At 42.2% G+C, this 21,237-nt stretch overlaps 2 protein-coding genes and 2 non-coding genes across 6 annotated transcripts in view; 1 reads left to right on the forward strand and 3 right to left on the reverse strand.

Moving 5' to 3' along the window:
• The window catches only part of Matn2 (matrilin 2), a 149,609-nt gene extending 140,946 nt beyond the window's left edge, over positions 1–8,663 (forward strand). The window contains exons 14-19 of one of the 3 annotated variants that reach the window (NM_001427155.1): positions 1,205–1,618; positions 4,291–4,443; positions 5,525–5,596; positions 5,908–6,039; positions 6,365–6,463; positions 8,108–8,663. In NM_001427155.1, the coding sequence (NP_001414084.1) occupies positions 1,205–1,618; positions 4,291–4,443; positions 5,525–5,596; positions 5,908–6,039; positions 6,365–6,463; positions 8,108–8,163 (926 nt within the window). In that variant the 3' untranslated portion in view covers positions 8,164–8,663. The remainder of the gene's footprint in view (positions 1–1,204; positions 1,619–4,290; positions 4,444–5,524; positions 5,597–5,907; positions 6,040–6,364; positions 6,464–8,107) is intronic. The other 2 variants (XM_087556505.1, XM_087556506.1) reach the window with 2 other exon arrangements.
• Positions 8,664–11,427: 2,764 nt separating this feature from the next.
• LOC120093957 (small nucleolar RNA SNORA28) lies at positions 11,428–11,551 on the reverse strand. The gene has a single exon (XR_015626232.1). It is a non-coding gene; the product is annotated as a small nucleolar RNA SNORA28 (small nucleolar RNA).
• A 764-nt stretch (positions 11,552–12,315) lies between these two features.
• Positions 12,316–15,451, reverse strand: Rpl30 (ribosomal protein L30). The gene is made up of 5 exons (NM_022699.4): positions 15,373–15,451; positions 15,213–15,265; positions 14,821–14,966; positions 13,417–13,547; positions 12,316–12,612 (listed from the first exon to the last, which is right to left on the reverse strand). The coding sequence occupies exons 2-5, from the start codon at positions 15,231–15,233 to the stop codon at positions 12,563–12,565; spliced, it is 348 nt and encodes a 115-aa protein (NP_073190.1). The 5' UTR covers positions 15,234–15,265; positions 15,373–15,451; the 3' UTR covers positions 12,316–12,562.
• LOC120093944 (small nucleolar RNA SNORA72) lies at positions 12,808–12,939 on the reverse strand. Its single transcript, XR_015626187.1, has one exon. It is a non-coding gene; the product is annotated as a small nucleolar RNA SNORA72 (small nucleolar RNA).
• Positions 15,452–21,237: the final 5,786 nt, after the last annotated feature.

A 21,237-nucleotide genomic window follows, 5' to 3' on the forward strand; every position in this document is an offset into this window, starting at 1 on the left:
GGAGCTGGGGACCGAACCCAGGGCCTTGCGATTGCTAGGCAAGTGCTCTACCACTGAGCTAAATCCCCAACCCCTAAAGCTTTTTTCAAAGTTACATTTTTTAAGCCTTAATAGTTCAGTAGAGCACTTATTCATGTGCTACCAAATAAAGACCGCCAGGTTCTTTTATTCTGTCAGCAATAATATATAGCACACCTATTGTGTGCCAAACATTATAAGCCCAAAAATAAAAGACCCTTAGTATCTACTGCAGGAGAATTCAGGCTAGGAGAGAAAGACACGTTGTTAAATAATTATCCCACTGCATGGATACAGCACAGGGCACATTAGGTTTACGCAAAGTGGTTTTAGACATTTTGTGTTAGTCATTACCATAGTCCTGCTGTGTCCACAAAGCAGATACTCAGTACATTGATTCTGACTGAATAAATTAAGGTGTTAGGGTATTCAGAAAGTAGCTGACATAGCTGAGTTACTGTGTGAGCTTCTTGGAAGAGGTAATGGCTGAGGAGAAACTAAGCATGTCTTCTACTGCCAAAACATTAGCACTCGTGTATCTCAGCATCCCACAACACAGCACAAGGAACTGCCGTGCTCTAGCCTAACCCAGTGGTTCTCAACTTGTGAGTCATGACTCCTGAGGGGGTTGGTAAAGCCTTACAATTCATAGCAGTAGCAAAATTACAATTATGAAAATAACTTTATGGTTGGGGGTTATCACAACCTGAGGAAGGGTCACATCACTAGGAAGGCTGAGAACCACTGGTCTAATCCTTTACTGTAATCTGTGCACAGAAAAGGACTTGCTGCCAGTAATCGGTGTGATTTCCTTTTCAATATGTGTGTACCGTGTAGCTTACTTAGGGGAGTTACTGCTGTTCATAATTGGTAACTCAAACATAAAAGGATAACTGGAAAAACTTGTATTTGTGATATGTGAGAATACTGTTCTTAACCACTGAGCTAACTCTTCAGCCCCAGGGTTCTCTTTCCTCATGAAATGCTTGTCCTCATTACTCAGCCCATTGATTCATCATAGAAAGGAAATCAGAAAAGACTCAGATGCTGTCCTGTGTGCTAGGTGAAAAACAAAAAATGGCTCTCTAAATTCACCTATGCCTCCTGCTGAAGCACGATTTTTTATACTTTGTATACACTGGATCTCTAACTTTTTAACCTTGTTACTTTCCTTTCCTTCCTATAGGATGCACTGAAGGCCCAATTGACCTAGTCTTTGTGATTGATGGATCCAAGAGCCTTGGAGAAGAGAATTTTGAGATTGTGAAGCATTTTGTCACTGGGATCATAGATTCCTTGGCAGTTTCCCCCAAAGCTGCTCGCGTGGGGCTGCTGCAGTATTCCACACAGGTCCGCACAGAGTTTACCCTGAAGGGCTTCAGCTCAGCCAAGGACATGAAAAAAGCTGTGGCCCACATGAAATACATGGGCAAAGGCTCTATGACTGGGCTGGCCCTGAAACACATGTATGAGAGAAGTTTTACCCAAGTAGAAGGAGCCAGGCCCCTCTCCACACGGGTGCCCAGAGCAGCCATTGTGTTCACGGACGGACGGGCTCAGGATGATGTCTCCGAGTGGGCCAGGAAAGCCAAGGCCAATGGTAAAATGGGATGGAGTTGTGGCTTATATTACTCAAAGTTTGTGTCTCTTCAATTCACAGCTGGTCTTAGGAGTCAGTGTTTGAGCAACCAGTAATTGCTGGTTAAGCCAAAATACACCTTGGCAATACTGCCACCTACAGGCCATAATGGGACCCTGGAGATACTAAATAAATGTTCCTCACAGCCTGGGTAATAGGATTTACCCCCTAGTACGTGACCTTCAGTAGAGACAATCACCTCAGCAAGTGTTATTTAATTACAACACCCTGGCATGTTTCCTCCATAGTCACCTGAAGAAATTTTTTTAAAAGATAGATTTCTGGTGGCAACTTTACTGACACAAGTACACTTTTAAAATTTTTTATTTTTATTTTCATGTGCATTGGTGTTTTGCCTACATGTGTGTCTATATGAGGGTATCAGATCCCCTAGAACTGGAGTTAGGGACAGCTGTGATCTGCCATGTGGGTGTGGGAATTGAACCCAATTCTTCTGGAAGAGCAGCCATTGCTCCTAACCACTGAACCATCATCCCCGCCTACCCAAGACACTTTAAAAAAATGTAGGAGGAGGAAGAAAGAAGAGGGGAGTTACCCAGGGAGGGAGGGAGGAACACAGAGAGAGAAACAAAAAGGAAAGATTCTCTTTCTAGCTTGGGCTGGCCTGAAACACACTGTAGCACAGAATGAATGGCTTCAAACTCATTGCCTCAGCCTCCCTAGTACTTGGACTACAAGCATGAGCCAACACATGAATAGATTTTTGGTCAAGCCTTTAAGTGAATACTCTGAAGCCATGAAGTCTTTGAATAGAGAAGACCTGTGTTGGCAGAAGCCTAGCTTTTGAAAGGAACAGAGCTGGATGGGTCCAAGTTCCTATTGCTCCATGACACTCAGACCGTCCTCTGGGGTTTTCCTGACTTTGTGTATTCTGCAGGAAGGGTCTGAAGGGTGGCTTTATTTGCATAGATGTGGAACAGTGTGGCCTTTGATTCATGGGAGGCCAAAAGCCAGGATGGATGTTGGAGCCAGTTCATGATGATTATATATGGCTTTCCTCTGGTGAGATGAGAAGACTCAAGCAATCTGCTTCTAAGTCAAACTCCTTCAAGTAATGAAGGCACACTGCTAAGAAAAAGGAATGTATGCAAGAAAAAAGCAGTATGCAGTCCTAACTGGAGACGCTCTAGAATTTGAGCCTAGATGGGCCCAGATGCATAGATGATTGACATTTGCTCAGTCCATTAAAAAAAAAAACAAACCCAGAACTCTAAGTCCTATTGGCAAACTCCATCCTCCCTCACAGAATGGCTGATGGTTTCCAAACAGGGTTTTTGTTTTTGTTTTTGTTTTTTAAGAGTCCACTTTTCTTACCTCAGTGTTCAATCTTTCCCTGCCCAAGAGTGAGGGAGCCTTTAGAGGTGTCTATCCCTGGGTCATCTGAGTGCTTTGTAAAACCGGTTGTTCACTCTAGACTGGCTTGCTAGAGCTAAGGTATAACCTAAGCCCTGCTAGCCTGCATTCTTAAAAAGTACTAGGGGAGACTCTCTTTCTCCCAAAATAGTGATTAGCCTTTTATTAGACTCGTTGAAACTTGCCCACCCTACATCTCCACAAATTGCTTCAAATTTCTCAAAGGCAGCTAGTAGAAGCAGATATTTAGTTCTTGAATCAACCAGGCTTATCCAAAATGACATCCTCTTAATGAATTTAGTTTCTCTGAGTATGGCTAATATGACCTTGAACTAGTAGTTTTCCTCTTGAAAGAAACTTCCTGGCTCCCAAATATGCTGAGCTCAACTGTTGTCTACACAGACCCAGAACAAGGTGTCTCCTTTGCCCACTGGCTTTAAAGGCCATGCTATAATGCACTCTGAAACCTCTAGTCTAATGGTTTAGCCAGAATAAGATACCGATGTTGAAAATTCCTAGAAGCCAAGCAATGTTCAATTGCTTACTTCACTTCAAAACGAGGGAATGGAGTCTAAAGACTAACTTGATTTAGAAAACATTTTATAGTAACCTCATATCCCCCTTCGAAATCTCAGGTAGGTATTTTAAGTTTCTTCTTTATCCTGACTGGGAATTCTAGTGCTCTGAAGACTTACATCTTTAGCTTCTCATTTCTGTTCAAGACAATTCGCCAACCTTCCCATTCATCCAAGAGAGGTGGGCAGAAGGCAGCTCCACTTGGTCCCAAAACAGTTAAGATTCTTCTCATTTCCTTTTGAGGTTAAACCATCTGAGCACTCAGAAGGCTGAGGCAGGGGTTTAACACCCCAGCCTTAGCTATATGGCAAGGACCAATTTTGTTTGTAAACTAAACAATGTTATAAATTAACCTGCTTAGAATTTTCCCAGAAAACTCCATTTTACCAAGCTGTGAGCCTTTTTCCTACTGTCCAGAGGCCAATTCAGGAGAAAGCTGTACATTTGTTACCTGACCCTCTTAAAAGCTAATCGATAAATCTATGCCTTCGCAGTCTACCCCCTTCTAGATGCTACATCTCTAGGATCCTTTTGTTCATAGGTCCAAAATAAAAATGTTAGAAACTATAAAGGGGTTGTTGGTATTGATGCTTCAAATTCACAATACCTAACTGAATTAGGGCACAGCACATGTCCAGACTGTGGGAATGCAATGGTATCCTATTCTAATTTCTGTCCCTTAGGTATCACTATGTATGCTGTTGGGATAGGAAAAGCCATTGAGGAAGAACTACAGGAGATTGCCTCTGAGCCCATTGACAAGCATCTCTTCTATGCAGAAGACTTCAGCACAATGGGTGAAATAAGTGAAAAGCTGAAGCTAGGCATCTGTGAAGGTATTGTAGAATCCATCTAGGGTAGACCTTAGCCACAGGACAGCATGAAAATCCTCAAACCCCTTCTTCAGTGCTCAGAAAAATGTTTCCCTGCTGACCAAGACAAGTAATACCAAAGACACTGCACCCAGAAAGAACGGAGAGAGGAAGACAAATGTGATAGCTACCATGTCTTGCTGTGCCAAACAGCGGTTTCTTTTTGTTTTTTTAAGATTTTATAAGAGTGTTCTATGTGCATGTACACCTGCATGCCAGAAGAGGGCATATCCTGTTATAGATGGTTGTGAATCATCATGTGGTTGTTGGTAATTAAACTCAGGACCTCTGGAAGAGCAGCTAGTGCTCTTAACCACTGAGCTCTCTCCAGCCCCCATTCTAAATGTTTCAATATACTAGTCTTAATCCTCACCAAACTCTAGAGAAGTTTAAGCAAGGAGCCATCACTAAAGAAACCAAGACATAAGTACTCCTTCAAGAAATTTGTGGAAAGGGATGCCTGTCCTTGAGGGCTCCCTGTTGGACACCTAAAAGGTGCCTTCCCACAGAGACTTCTATTTCTAGAATGATTATCTTTTAGGTGCTTGACATTTAATACTTTTCCCACAGTTCACTAATTAATCCAGTTATGCTTACACACAATACCCAGTTTGCCTTTTAGTCACATTTTGGGTTCAGACACCCTTAAAATCCAATTTAAATGATACCTTATTCCTCTAAAGAAAGGACTCTGGAGTGAAGAGGGGACCCAAGGAGAAAGCTTTCCCAAGGGTAGAGCATGCTTTGCCTTGTGGCTTTCATTCCTACTGCAATGTCTCAGGTAGGAAGGGCTGCAGTGATCGCACTGGGTCTTTTATTGACTTCAACTTTTCCTCAGCACCATCTTCTTGACATGGCATGGGGCATCCTTTAGATGTAATTTAAGTTCTCTTCTGAAGAGAACTGTTCTAACATAGTCAAAGATCCTCACAATAGCTAACTGCTTTTTTGAATCTTTGGTGTTACCAAATAACACCTAAAGACCCTGGTCCTAAAGAGCATGTGTGAAGCTATCCACTCCCTTTGGCCATCTCTTTCCATTCAGCTCTAGAAGACTCTGATGGAAGACAGGACTCACCAGCAGGGGATCTGCCAAGGCAGGTCCACCAGCCAACAGGTAAGTCTTAAAAGGCACAGCGGTCCGGTCCGTCTTACTTGGGGCTTCTGCCTCAGTTCCCCTGTAGACAGAAGTTGAGTGATAGTTAAGATGTAAATGCCAGCTAGGGCCCCTTTCCTCTGACAGACAGGAAAGCTTCACTGTCCTTTAAGCCACAGGGGCAGCTACCATCTCTAAGTCCTGTTGTCACAGTATGTCTCAAAGCAAAGCTCTACACCAAAGTTGAGGAATACCAAGTGCCTCACCTCAGCTGGTAGCTGCTTCAGACAACAGTGGGAAGCAGATTTGAACCCACTTTTTTCTCTTTGCAGAATCTGAGCCAGTCACCATAAGTATCAGAGACCTACTTTCCTGTTCTAATTTTGCAGTGCAACATAGATACCTGTTTGAAGACAATCTTTCACGGTCTACACAAAAACTCTTGCACTCAACACAATCTTCAGGTAACTCCACATGAACTGTCACCACTAGATAAGGTGCAGCAGTCTTTTAGTTTGCTAACAGACTTAGATTTTTAGAACTGGGAAAGAGGAGATTAACTTAAGTGCAGTAACTGCTGAACTAAAGCAGCAGTAGTCGTTCTGACCCTCAAGTACACTGCCTCTTCCAGTGTTTGAGCCTGCAAAGCCCATTCCCAGCATTCACTTTCCCGGATCTGGATGCATGGAAAAGACTTCTCTATGGTTTCCTGTACACTGATCGGTCCTATTATTGTGTCTGGGAAGTGTGGTAAAAGACAGAGGCGAACTCTTTCATCTGCTTTCTCAGGAAACCCTCGGGAAGAAACCCAAGACCAATGCAAATGTGAAAACCTTATACAGTTCCAGAACCTTGCAAATGAAGAAGTAAGAAAATTAACCCAACGCTATATCCTTTTCCAGTAGAATACTCTGTTGTTGAAAATATTTAATCTCAATTAGTGGTTTGTGCCCCACCTTTGATCATTCAGTTCCTGGACAAGAAAAACACTTTATTATGCGTCTTAATCAGCACTAGAACTGGGCAGACATTTACCCTCTACCCTATTAAATTTATTTCCCCATCAATAACCCCGAATTATAAGTTCCTATGTACATCTAGGCTGCTCTTAACTCCAATAGGCCAGGCTTGGTGGCCACATATCCATAACTCTCCCTATGTCAGCTCCTCCTCTCCTTCCTCCTCCCATCAGACCCCAAGCAAGGAAACCAACAGCCTCTCCTCTGCCCAGCTATTGGCAGTAGGCATCCTTCAACCAACAGGGATAACTTTGGGGAAAGGCGGGGCAAGGTTACATAAGGTCATTTGGGGGCAACCAGGCCTTGGGGGTCAATATTTAGCATTACGAGCAAAAGACCAAACCCTAATAGATTAGCAGGACTTTACACATAACTGTGTAGACTCCACTGAACCAGGAAAGGCTTTTTTATAAGAGGCAGCTGGAGAGGTGTTAAAGTTGAGGACAAGCCAAGTTTAGTGACCATGGTCAAGCAGCCAACACTTGGTTGGCATCCGCTGACCAGTGCAGGAAGAGTAAAAGCCAATCAGGCGACATGTGAGGTGTGAGGGGAGGCACTTACCTCTGCATTAGGATGGATATACACTAGGAATGAAATATGGCAGCTCAAACGCCATCAAACCTCTAAACCTTCAACCCTAAACCACAGGGGCCACATATATATATATATATATATATGTATATATTAAAGAGCTGGGTGTTTCCCTTTTGTTTTTTGGCAGCAGAGATCCTTTTTATCAATTCTCTTTAAAGATTCATGATTCTACCAGGGGAACTGGATACAACTCATTTAAACAGGAATGCACTGGGATAATAGGGGTTTGGTACCTTTACACATTGAACAAACTGCCAACTGCTCTCAACTTAAAATTACAATAAGCTTACTAAAGCTAGTTGATACACCCCTCAGTGTCAACTAGTCCATAAATGGCTTAATTCTGAACGACTCCTGTGAGCACACAGCAATTCTCCATGTAACGGAGTGGGGATGGGGGTGCTAGTCCTCCATGTGGACTAAGTCTTCCTCATGGTAGACATATGAAGCTGGACTCAATCTGTCAGGGGGGCAGATGATAAGGTCAAGTGGCTTAGAGGGAAGACAAGCATTTTAACTCTGCACCGCTCCCCATCCCCTCCCCCACTCCCTAGCGTGTAGCCTTACCATCACTTAGCTCACTCCCTTTCCAGTCTGATGTGGCACTTCACGCTGGCTACTTAATTATAAGCAACAATGGTGTGGATAAGGGTTTGTTTTTTTAAACCATAAGGAAAAGTAAATTCAAACTGAACTTATCTGGCTTTGATGTTTTGAAACTGAGCTTAACATTAACAACTTTTTAGTCTTAAAGTCATGTTTAATTACTATAAATGTACAAGGGTTTTTAAATACAGGGCAGTTTGGTTTTGATCATAAAGGTTTGTGTTTGTTTTTATTAGTTAAATCAAACTATACTTGGTTTACTTGTAAGCTAAAACAGGCATCCTAGACTCCTCTTCCTTAATTTGTGATTTACTAGAAGAAATGACTCAAAGAATGGAAGCCTTGGAAAATCGCCTAAGATACAGATGAAGACTAGAAGTGCTTTTATATCTGTATTTGTACAACATTGTAAAACGGATTTTAACACAGGTAGTGGAGCCTGAAAGCTCATACCATAAGTAGATCTACAAGCTATAAAGCAAAATACAACCAGTACAGAAGACACTGGATTGCTTGACTGCTGGACAAGAGAAAATGGAGACATTGAGGTGTCTAAATCCAATGGGGGTGGGGGGAGGAATCCTGAGTTTACCAGAATAAGCTGTGCAGGGTCCCATGATGTTCTGTGGACATGACTTCCTTCTGCCTCAACACTGAAATTTCATTTGACAACTGAAGTATCTTAATTCAGCAGAAAACTGACTCTACAAATTGCTTTTTTTTTTGTACTGCAATTTACCTTGATGTGTATACAGACATGTGCATAAGTCACAGGGACCTGTGTTCTGTAATAAGTTGAATTTCTACACAATATTAAAGTTCACCACTCCAGAAAAGAATGTTGAGTAAAGTTCCTATTTTAAATTTGAGAAGGGGTCATGCTATTTGTTGGTTGTTACTCAGACTGCCTCAAACTCCCAATTCTCCGGTTCCCACCTTCAGAGTACTGGGAACACAGGCAATGGCACCAAGTTCAGACTCACTGTGAGTATAAACTATACATGAAAAAAGCCAGTATAACCAGGGAAAAGCAGGTTTAGATTCTGTGTATTTCTTCTTTTTTGAAACCTCGTCAGCTCAACACAGCCACTGACTTGACTAGTGATGATTACTAAGGTAGAAATACAGGTCCTTGCATGCTGCTAGGGAGAGCACAAACTGACAGGCTCTGGACACAAGACTTTAACTATGATAACTATAGCAGCTGCCATCTGAGATTAAACTAAGTGGTCTTAACGTATACCAGGGAGACCTGCAGAGAAATGTCACAAGTGTATAAAAGCAAATTAGGAATAGCCTAAACATCAGAACTGATTCATCATGTAGTCTATATCACAGAAATACTACACATTTATAGAAACTTCCCACATCAATGATATTGGTGAAGCCCAAAACTAAGATAATTTTTTTAAAGGTAGGATTTCAAGTATCCCCAGCTGGCCTCAACCTCACTATGTACCTGAGGATGACCTTAACCTCTTGCTTCACCTCCCAAGGGCTGAGGATTAGTCCCCCACCACCATACCTGGTTTACCTGGTTCTAAGGATTGAACCTAGGGATTCATGCAGCTCAGGAAAGCACTCAATAACTGAGCCACATACCAACATTCAGATGAATGACAATTTGGGAAACAGGCAGATGTATCTGAGTTCAAACCCAGCCTGATCTATATACTGAGACCCTGACATCTAGCATTCTGGTAATTCTACGAATTAACATATACACAATTAGCTATTGCAAGGATATAGTAGTATGCACATTAAGGGCAGAAAATGAGTCAAGGGGAACTTAACAGTATCGAGTGCACTTAGTGGGCTCAGTGGTTAGGAGCATTGACTGCTCTTCCAGCAATCACATGGTGGGTGGCTCACAACTACCTGTAATGAGATCTAATGCCCTCTTCTGGCATGTCTGAAGACAGCTAGTGTACTCACATACATAAAATAAGTCTTAAAAAAATGCACTTACACACATACATAAGTCTTTAAAAAATGCACTTAGTAAGAAGTAGCAGGGACAGACAAGCCACTGAGTAATATGAACCTTTTTTACTAAAAAAACTGTAATTAAGTTTATACTGATATTTCAAGTGCTTTGATTAGAATATTCTCCCAAAGGGTAGCTGGGTTAAAGAACATTTACCAGGCTTCACGCTCAACTTAAGAGGTCACTATTGTGATTCAAAATAGATGCTTTCATTGCAAAGCATTAACTTGGATGACACAAAGACTGAGGCATCTTTCAACCTCCCTCTAGCTGCACAAAACCATCCCTACCCTTTTCTCCTTGATGCCACATACAATGCACAAGCCTGCAGCCAATCCACCAGGTTATAGATTAGGGACTAGATAGTGACTGCTGCTGAACTGGGTTCCCACACCAGGCAGCTGTGTTGTTACCAGTAACTCCAGTTATAAGCCATCAAACGCCTCATCAGGCATGCATACTCACGTGTAGACATGGTAAGTAAAGTTTAAGACTTTAAAAAAAAAAAAAACTCATAGGGCTGGGGAGGTGAGATGGCTTAGCAGCTAAGAGCACTGGCTGTTCTTGCACAGGACCCAGGTTCAATTCCCAAGCAGCTACATGACAGCTCACCACTACCTGTAACTCCAGTTCCAGGATAAACACCTTCACAGACATGCACAGGCAAAACAGAGGTGCACATAAAATAATCTTTTAAAATAATTAAGCAAATCTGCACATTTTTAAATGAATCATGCTTGATGGGTAGGTGTACTTGCTGTTATCAACATCTGTGACTCGGTTCCTGGGACCCAAGAGCAGCACCTGGACTCTTTAAGCACTAGACATACACGTGGTGCACTTAAATGCACATAGGCAAAATGCACACACACAGCTAAATACATCTTTGTGCTGGATGGATGGCCTGGCAATTAAGTGCACTTGTTTTTGCAGATGATCCAGGGTTTAGGGAATCCAATGCCCTCTGCTGGCCTCAATGGGGACCATGCATGCAAGTGGTACACAGATAAGCATAACTTCACTCAGAATCTTCATAAAAAAAGGCATGCATTCAAGCAAATGCTACATATGCAAGTGCCCAGAGGAGAAGAGTGTACAGCAATCTCTCAACGTCTTAAATGCTCAGTATTAGTTGTAACAATTTTATTCTTCACCACTGGTCACTCACAAGATAGGGCTTAGGGAGGTTTATACTGAGTAGATAAGGACCATCTTGTTTGCTTTGACTCTGAACCAGATGAAATAGCAAATTAAATGATAAATAAACACAATATTGAAAAATTACTATTAACAAGACAAAATTAAGTTCTGGACTAGATAGTCTCAAGTCTAATGGGGAACTGTTTAAGCACTGGAAAATATTCAAATTGTTTACGTGACGTAAAATGAAAATGCTGAATGAATCCTTAGCTCTAAGACTGTAGTTTAGTGAGAGGTGACTCATGCTGCTTAAGGGGGAAAAGATCAATTTTAACTAGGTGGCACCTAGATCAAATACAGGTAAGCCCAGAATTGGGGCAGGAAACTGTTGCCATTGTCGGCAAAAGAACAAAGTTCCAAAAATGAACCAGAGAACCTTTCCATGAGATGTGACTATCTTACATATTATACAACTAACTCCAATCATGACTCTTTTTTTCTTATCTATTGTTTGGAGTTTATTTACCGGCTTATCTCATGAGGAAGAGAACACTATAGGTTAAGACTTTTTTGCTATAGCAAGCTCAAATTCTGTCAACAGTTTTGTTCATATGCCACAGAGTGCTGCTTGCAATCAACGTACTCCACACCCAACCAGTAGAGCTGTGGACTAAATGTAGCTAGCTAGAATCCCTGCACATTTAAAATGCCATTTTTCACCACTCTTGATTTGGGACAGTGACCTTTTCCCCTCAATAACATTAGTAAGGCACTTCTTTTAAGAATCACGAAACAACAAAGTACGGTATGCTTCCTACCATCTCGCTTTAAACTTTCCTGTGTTTTAAACCCTTCTTACAAACACAATGACTACACAAAAAAATTTTTTAAATTACCTTATACCCTATTATCAGTACCTACAAAGCCCTAGAAACCACACATCAAAAAAAATATTTAAATGCCTGTAGCCAAGTCACAACACAGAAACTACCATATTTTAAGGAACTAAGTAGGAAATAATTTGAAAAGGAAAATAGTTCTAAATCAATTTAAGTAGCACGCAAAGTCCACAGCTTTTGCCCATCACAAGTCTTGGTATGCCAGTGCCTCTAAGACCCAAAAACAATGCAAACAGCCTGAGACTGGCCGGTCTTTATAAGGAGCTGGGGTAACAGCTTAGAGGCAAAGCTTTTTGTGCAAGCTTGAGGACTGAGGCTGAACCTCCAGCACCCATGTAAAGTAAGTGGCAGGTGCTAGCCTGCAATTCTATCACTCTGGGTATCCGGAGAGATCCCCCAGAGGAAGTTGGCTAGGCTAGCTGGCATTGCCAAACTCAGGGTTTAAGGGAGACTTGCCTCAGTATACAAAAGTGGTAAAAACACCAACCAACCTTGATTAGATATTAGATCAACACAAATGTGTATTTCAATATCCGAAATATACTCAGAAACACATTTTGCATAATGATAAACAGTGTACAATCTTTTAACAAAACCCCAGCAAAATGGAAACCAGGCAGTATACATAACTTTCACCCAAGTCTTGCCAGTGGTTTCAAGAAAGCCAAACAAGAAGAAGCCCAGACACCATATTTTTTAAAAGGAGCTCTGGCAAAGTTTTATTAAAGGAGAACTTTCTTGTTTACTTCTCACCAGTCTGTTCTGGCATGCTTCTAATAATATCGGAATCACCTAGAAAATAAAAGGTTTACAAGTCATTTAATGGCAACTGATAATTACAGAATTCCCCTACATGTTTTTTAGGTAAGAAGGCAGATTAGCATAATGTTAAAGTGGCGGCTGTCACTCTTAAAACCAATTAAAAATACCTTAAAATCTCAGTCATCCTATGACTATACAGCTCATACATTTAATGAATCAGACCTGGCTTGTCACCAGCATTGAGAAAACCAGACCCAGGTAAAGAACTAGGTCTGGGGACACATGCATGGTCGTACTATAGCGAATGTTTAGCCTGTCCTGATTATCACAAAATCAGAACAGCGAGAATATTCGCATGTTCTACCAGGCAACTAAAATGTCTAAGCTCAAAACACAGGATGACGAGTATTTGTGGGCATTCACCACAAAGCATTTGTTCCCAAGCAAAAATGAGATGACTCTTTATCTGGCCTGGTATTTTCACCTTCTAACAAACACTTCTTCCCAAGGATGTGGGGTGTGGTAAGAGGGGTCAAGAGGGGGAAGAGACACAAATAGTTTCACTGTGTTGCCCCAGTTGTCCTGGAACTCATTCTGTAGGCCAGGCTGGCCTCACTTCATTAAACAAAACTCCTAACAAAGTTAAAAAAATTTTTCTTTGTATTTATAGAAAAGCCAATTACAATGTACTGATGTGCACTGTCAATTCTTTGCAAAATAAAATTATGGCATATCTTTTTCAATACTGAAGTTCTAATGGTCTGAACTCAGGAACCAAAGCCACTGCCTAATAAGTACATACATTAGAAAAAAAATATAATTTTAAAAGCATACCTGGGTCAATGATAGCCAGTGTGCATACTCTGTAGTATTTTCCACACGCTGTGCCCAATTCAATGTTATTGCCACTGTAGTGATGGACACCAGTTTTAGCCAACATGGCATAGTATTCTATTTCAGATTTCCTTGGGGGAACAACAACAAAAAGTCAGACAAAACCCCATACAAAGGTATTGACAGATTCACTACAAATTGGTGAGGCTTTAAAAAAAAAGATCATATTCGGTCCCCAGCTCCGAAAAAAAGAACCAAAAAAAAAAAAAAAAAGATCATAGATCCTTTACTAGTGTATACTGTACTTTTCTACTAAATACCTACTTTGTTGAGGTAGTATTCGGTACTAAATACATTGTATTCATGTTTCAATTTACTAAATACGTTTAAAATGTGTTTGAAATAAGTTACTTAGAAACCACAGGAAAAAATGGTGTCTAAAGTACTAGAAAAGGGATAATAGACATAAAAAAGTCAATGCTGGCCTGGTACACTGACAGCCTGTGCTGCTCTTAACAAAGTTCTGTTCCCAGCACTCACACCAGCTGCCTCACAACTACTTAACTCCAGCTCCAGGAGAATCTTCTGGATTCTCAAAGGGTGTTATTTCTCATGTCAGCAACAAGTATTATATACTCCATCTTAACAAACTGAGGCAAAGACTAATAGGAACGAGGGGTGGAATAGGAATTGGAATGGAGGGTAAAAAGTGTAAAAAAGATAGATAAGCCACCTTACCACCTACTACATACTGACCACTGCGTAAGGACTGCTGATACTATTACTCAAAGAATAAACACTTCAGTGCCAGGTTAATGGATTCAAATGGTTAAGATGTGAAAGTTCCACAGAAACTTGAGCTTATTATGTGGCCCATAGACCATCAACAGTGCCCCAAAGTGCTTATGAGAAATGAACTTCAAGCCCCAGACTGGACCACTAAGTCTGAACTACATAAAAGAATGAAGGTGTGCAATCACCATAGAAAAGTCAAGAGGCTTATACTATACAAGTTTCTTTAGCTTACTTAAAATACTATGCTCAAGTTAAAATGGTTAATCAAGAATAAACTAATGTTCAAAAAATTGGACCCTGCTAATAGGTGACTTTATGAATTTAGCTGAAATTTTTTAAAACTAAAACACGCACAGCAATGGAGTGTTAACACTTCAAATCTTGAAAGACGATCAAAAATAGGGATGTTCCAGATACGTGGGAAAAGCCACCGTGCTTCCCTGAACCTGCGTGTTATCATTTGTATGCGACCTGTTACACACTGTGTATTTACACTTACAGAAGAATACACACACAAATCAGGGTCCAAACATCAGAAAACAACCATCATTATTCTTCCCAATGCTGGAATCTACAATAAGCCACATACATTCATATTCCCTCCATTACCTCAAAGCTGGACAGTTGTTGGCGAGGATAACCAATTTCGCTTTGCCTTGTCTGATCATCTTCAGAGTCTGTTTGTACCCCAGCACGTACTTTCCACTTTTCATAACAAGTTGGAGCCGAGAGTTGATTGACTCCAGAGACTTTTTCTACAATGCAAACATTTGAGACTTGAAAACCACTCGCAGCCATCTCAAAACCAAACCCAGTTCCAAATTTCTGGAATTGAACACTTTAATGATGCCTGCGAAGTCACGTAGGGCCTCTCGGATTCACTTTGAAACCCTGAAACGTCAGCGGCATGCAATCCACCCAGTGTGCTCAGATCTATCCGCCCCGGCCCAGACCCAGCTCTCCACGTGAAGCGGCTTCCGGGCTCGGTCGGCTTCACTTACCGTCTTCTTTGCAGCCACCATCCTCTTGCCTTAGGTGCGGGACAAGCCCCAACCTAGAATACACAGAGGGCAGAAGTGAGGATTATGATACAGAGCGTCAAACACCAACTAGCGGAGCTCCCCGAGCCGCCTAGTCCTCTACCCAGCAGAGCTCACTCACCAAGATCAGACGCCAAGATGGCCGGGGAGCGAGAAAGGAAGGAGCTCCCACAATGCAAAGCTCTTCTAGGCGAACAGAGGATTATGGGACAGGAAGCGGAAGCAGAAGCCGAGCCTGTCACTAGCGGAAGGGCACTTGCTGGAGTGAGCTGTGGCAGTTGGTTGCTATGGGGATCTGGCTGGGCTGCTACGTGGCCTGGGCTGCGGCCTACGGTTCTCGGTTTGTGTTCTGCTGCTGTGGGCTGAAACCGCGGAGAACGGGAACTCTATAGGAGCTGGCGACGACGGCCGAGGGCGCCGTGTGTGAGGCGGCAGGGTCTGGGCTGGTCTCCGCCGGATGTGGCCTCGGGATGTTGTTCCGGGAAGACCACGGGACGCGGCGTTACCTTTGGAGGCAATTTCTGTCCACCTGCCGCTGATCTTCTTGCTTGCCGCTCGTAGGAGACACCCCCCGCACCCCCCAACACACATACATACATACACTTCCTGTGGCGGTTTTATTCCGTGTACTTGGGAGCCGACTTTGCACAGGGACCGCAATTAAAAAAAATAATCTAAACTCGGTGAGGTGGCTGAGCGGGTAAATGCGCTTGCCACTAAGCAGATGGATTGCGTTCCAAACCCACGTGGTGTAAGGGGAGCGCCAGGCTCAGCAGGTTCTCTGACCTGCGCTTGGATGCACACATAAGTATACAGAAGTAAACTGTCACAATACGAATACTTTTAAAATCACTTTGCTACGAAACTTGGGCCGTTGTATAAATGTAGTATTCGTGGGGAAAAAAAAAAAGAGAGAGACTGAAAGCCTCTATTTATGCACTCTAGCACCAACAAAAACCCCGGGTTGTTGAGATTGTTCAGTCAGTATAGTGCTTGCCTTGCAAGCATGAGGACCTGAATTCTATGCCTAAACCTCCCCGCCACACCCCACCCCCAAAAAGTCTGGCATGGTTGTGCAGGATCGTAATTCCATTTCTGGAACAGATCCCTGAGGCTAACGCCACCCAACCTAGCCTAACCTGTCAGCTCCAGGTCCCAGTGAGAGATCCTGTGAAAAATAATGTGGACAACTATCGAGTAAGCACACCAGAAATTGACCTGTGACCCCTGCCCAGCTGCACAAACACCCGCGCCACCAAACATATATAAGCATAAAAAAGTAAAACCAGGTTAGTAAGTAAGCTGTATGGTGTGCTACTTTGCCCTGGAGGTTAGGAGAGGGAAGAACAACCCTGCCTCCCCTTAATAAAAATAATTTTAAAAACATCCGTGAGCCATGCGGGTCCTAGTAACCTATGCCTTTAATCCCACCTTGGGCAGGCAATCTCTGTGAGTTGATCTTTTAAAAAAAGTCAGAAATTAAAACGTTTATTTTACCTAGCTAATACATACACTATGATATGAAATAGTAACGTTATTCTCAAATTTTTACAGCTAATGTATTACAGAAGTATGAATAGAACCAGGCCTGTAAATTAAGTAGTTTTACAAATGAAAGTTTATTCAACTGTTGTGGCCCATTTTGTTGTGAATTTGACCAAATGGTAGTGTTCAATTACCATACTATTTGCTTTAACATTTAGGCATAAAGTACTTAAGATGGTACAAATCTGGGCTGGAGAGATGGCTCAGCGGTTAAGAGCACTGACTGCTCTTCCAGAGGTCCTGAGTTCAATTCCCAGCAACCACATGGTGGCTTCCAACCATCTGTAATGGAATCCGATGCCCTCTTCTGGTGTGTCTGAGGACAGCTACAGTGTACCCACATACATGAAGTAAATCTTTTAAAAGGGGGGGGGGGGGGCGGGGGACAGGCTGTATCCCTTGTTAGAGCACAAACAGTTCTAACAATTTCATCTGGTAGTTGTTGAACTGGCCTGGCTGTCCAGCAGCTAAAATGACCATATTAACAGTTACTTGATGTTCATAGTGAGGCATGCCTCAGTGCTTGTGGAACGCATCCTTCATATTCTTGCCAGCCCACCTGCACATTAAGCATGCTGATAAATATGTTGGTAAGGAGGAACGATGAACTCAAGGAAACAGTCTCTGACTTGGTGAATAACCATTGTGCACTTGAGCATCCTAAGGGGGCAAGAGAGAATGGCAGCTACCCAGACCCCTCCCATCTGACAGACTACAACTTCGAGTTGAAAGCCAGCCAGAGTAATGCTTCCCCTTGTCTAATTCTACTTTATTTTGCCATTTCCTATCCAAGGTAGCATAAATTTGTATACCCATTGATACAAAGAGCCAAGCAATACTTCCTGTGTTTATTGTGAGGAGTGATGCTATTGGAAAGTGAAGTGCTATCTATGTACTTGGTCTTTAGGTTAGCACTCAGGAAGCAGAGGCAGATGGATCTCTGAGTTCAAGGCCAGCCTAGTCTACAAAGGGAGTTCCAAGATAGACAGGGCTCCTACACATACAAGCCCTGTTTTAGAAAATCAAAAAAGTAAAATAAGAAAAACCACAGTAGCAGTTCTGACCAGATAGAATTAAGCCAGTAATCTAATAAGACTAAGGGAGGTCAGGTGATTGTTGAGGTCAGTCAGGCAGAGGCATGCATTGTGTTGTCTGCAGGCTTATGTAGAAACAACAGAAAGAAGCCCAACTAAGTAGAAAAGCAGTTTATTTTGCAGTTCAACAAAAGGACGAGACCCAGGTCTGGACAGATTAGGCATGGGAGAAACAGCAGCATGTTTCTGGTTCAAAGCAACCTGCAAAGCACAGGACAGGACCTCAATCTTATCCTGGGTGGTACCATAATTGGGTGCTTCATTTACAACTCTACCACACTCCAGGTTTGCCTACTTCTGGGTAGCTACATGGAGAGACCAGTAAGTCATGTAGAAATTAACTTACTATCATCCTTGTGACATAATAAAGTAAGTTCTTTGGAAAGGAATGTGTTAGGCAGGTAGGGTGTCTTGTTTTCATTTTCTCTTTTCGACATCTCCTTGCTTAGCATCACCCCCCCACCTCCCCGAATAGCTGGGAATGTTGGGATGGGGTGGGGTGGTGTATTTACATCTAGCAAAAGATGTCTAATATCTTAAGGACAGGACCACTGATAAGTGATCCTGGTGAAGATGTCAATAGGAATAACAAGTCTGATCTAGCATCCATTTCAGTAAAAAAGTGTCTGCTCACCTAGGAATGCAGAAATGGTTTGGTGGGTAAAGTGATTGCCTCAAAAGCATGAGGACCGGACTTCAGATCCCTAAAATCCACATAAATTGGTTTCCACAGTGTATATGATCCCAACGCTCCTTCAACAAGATGAGAGGTAAAGAGATAGGAGGGTCCCTGGATGCTTGTGAGTCAACAGTGTCAAACAAAAGTCTCTATCAAAGTTGAAAGTGCAGGTCAACACTAGAGATTGTGCCAGCCACTCCTGACTTGGGTTTAATCCCAGCACTCAGAACGCAGAGGCAGGCAGATAGATCTCTGTATTCCAGGACAGCCTGGTCTATAGAGTTCCAGGATAGCTAGGGTTACACCCAGAAACCTCATCTCAGAAACAAAACAAAACTAACCTCCACATATACACCATATACAAACATGCGCGTACACACACACACACACACACACACACACACACACACTGATGTCCTAAAAGGCTGCTAGATCTCATCCGAGTATTGTTTCAGAGACTTCACATTTGTGGTCACCTTTGCTGGGAAGTTACACACTCAGCCAGGTAAACTCTGGGAAATGGAAGGACAAGTTGTTGAGCCCAAGTCTGGCTTCTGTCCCTGTTCCTACATTTATTTTATTCCTGTGCTGATTATGAAGCGATGAGCTGATTCCTGAAAAACAATATTCATTAAGTACCTGGTTGTTATTGTTTGCCTAATCACCAAGAGCCCCCTCTGAAGATGATAGAAGTCACCAAGGCTTAGTCAACAAATTATCACTGAGGGAACTTCAGGCAAATCCTAAATAAAATTGATTGATTAGGAAAATGGAGAACTTAATTGGATCCTAGTTTAGCATGAAATGTACAGTTTAGGGAATTTAAAGTCACATATTTACTTTTAGTTGATATATAAATTATATCTTACTGTAAAAAATTTAAAAGCCTTCACTAGCTAAATTAAAAATGGCTTTTGGGGGCTGGTGAGATGGCTCAGAGGTTAAGAGCACTGGCTGCTCTTCCAGAGGTCCTGAGTTCAATTCCCAGCACCCACATGGTGGCTCACAACCATCTATAGGGAGATTTGATGCCCTCTTCAGCCAGGCGGAATGTGCAACAGAGCACTCATACATTAAATAATTTTTTTTTATTTTTTAAAAAAGGCTTTTATGTGGCTGGAGAGATGGCTCAGAGGTTAAGAGCACTAGCTGTTTTTCCAGAAGTCTGGAGTTCAATTCCTAGCAATCATGGTGGCTCACCACCATCTGTGATGCCCTCTTCTGGTGTGTCTGAAGACAGTGACCATGTGCATAAAAATAAAACAATAGCGAAAATCTGTTTTTAAAATTGACTTATTTTTAAAAGTTTGGGAATGGAGTCCTCTATGCCATGAACTGTGTCTCTGCACCCAAATTGATTTTATAAAGATGGACCTCCCAATGTGCCCGTTTCTATAAATAGGATTTTTAGAGTATATTTAATGTTAAAGGTATTCAGAATGATGAGTCCCCAAACCAAAATTTCTGTAGTCTTATAAAAGGGAGTATTAAGACATAGACATACGGAAGACGTGGAAAAGAGAGCCATCTATCAGTCAAGCAGAGGGCCTTCGAAGAAACCATTCTGTGGCTGTTTTCTAAACTCGAACTGGGAGCAAATAAATTTCTGTTGTTCAAGGAACTCCATCTATGGTGTTTTGCTATAGCACCCCCAGCAAACTAATACAGATGATAATGAAGTACACTGGATAGTTAAGTCTGTGAGTATCTGCTGGTGCAAATCACCAAGGAAAGGGCTTCCCTAAAGAAAAATGCCAGTTAACAAATGTAGAAGGTCACCATTCCATAACAGTAATAACTGATCCAAGTTAGAGATGATAAAAGTAGCTATAATAGTTTGATGGGAAACTATTATAGGACATTAGTTAGCCTAACAGTCTCACCCTTAAATTACAAAGCACACAGTAGTGACTCTGCAGGGGAGAAACCCAGTAAACACTACCTTAACTTCCTAGTATCAGGACGCCCTGGTTTGGGTGACTCCTTAGAATGAGTGAGAATCACTGCGGTCAAACTTCATCACGTGAAAACAATCGAACAAATCAAACAGAACCAAAGCAAAAAAACGAGAAGATAAATAGCCTGTTCTCACGTTAGAGCCATTGAAGACAAAGCAAGGGGCTGAAAAGTGGCTCAGCACTTCAGGGCACTTGCTGCTCTTTCAGGCGACCCGGGTTAGATTTCCAGCACCCACACAGAGGCTCACAACCATCTGTCACTCTAGTTCCAGAGACTCCAACGACCTCTTCCGGTCTCTGTGGGCACTATGTACACACGTGATACCAGACCACCCAAACACAAAATTTAATGATCTGGCCTAATAGTGCTCACCTTTAATCTCAGCACTCAAGAAGCAGAGGCAGGTGGACCTCTTTGAATTTGAGGCCAGATTGGTCTACATAATGAATTCCAGGACAGCCAGGACTATGTATGGATCCCATCTCAAATGTGAAAAAAGTACAAATAGCAATTTAAAAAAGTTAATTTAAAAGGCAAAGCATGATTAGGGGAACTACTCCAGATGGAAGCAAACCAAAAAGAAGCAGGACACCAGAGTGCTAGGTGTAGTTCTGGACGCACCAAGAGCTTGGAGCTGACTGTGGAGGGCAGGTCAGGCAGTTTGGTATTCGTTTTCAAACTTCCTTGTGGTAACTGTGTTTGAGTTATG

Source organism: Rattus norvegicus, chromosome 7 (genome assembly GCF_021556685.1).
Source record: "Rattus norvegicus strain SHRSP/BbbUtx chromosome 7, alternate assembly SHRSP_T2T, whole genome shotgun sequence".
Taxonomy (NCBI): Eukaryota; Metazoa; Chordata; class Mammalia; order Rodentia; family Muridae; genus Rattus; species Rattus norvegicus.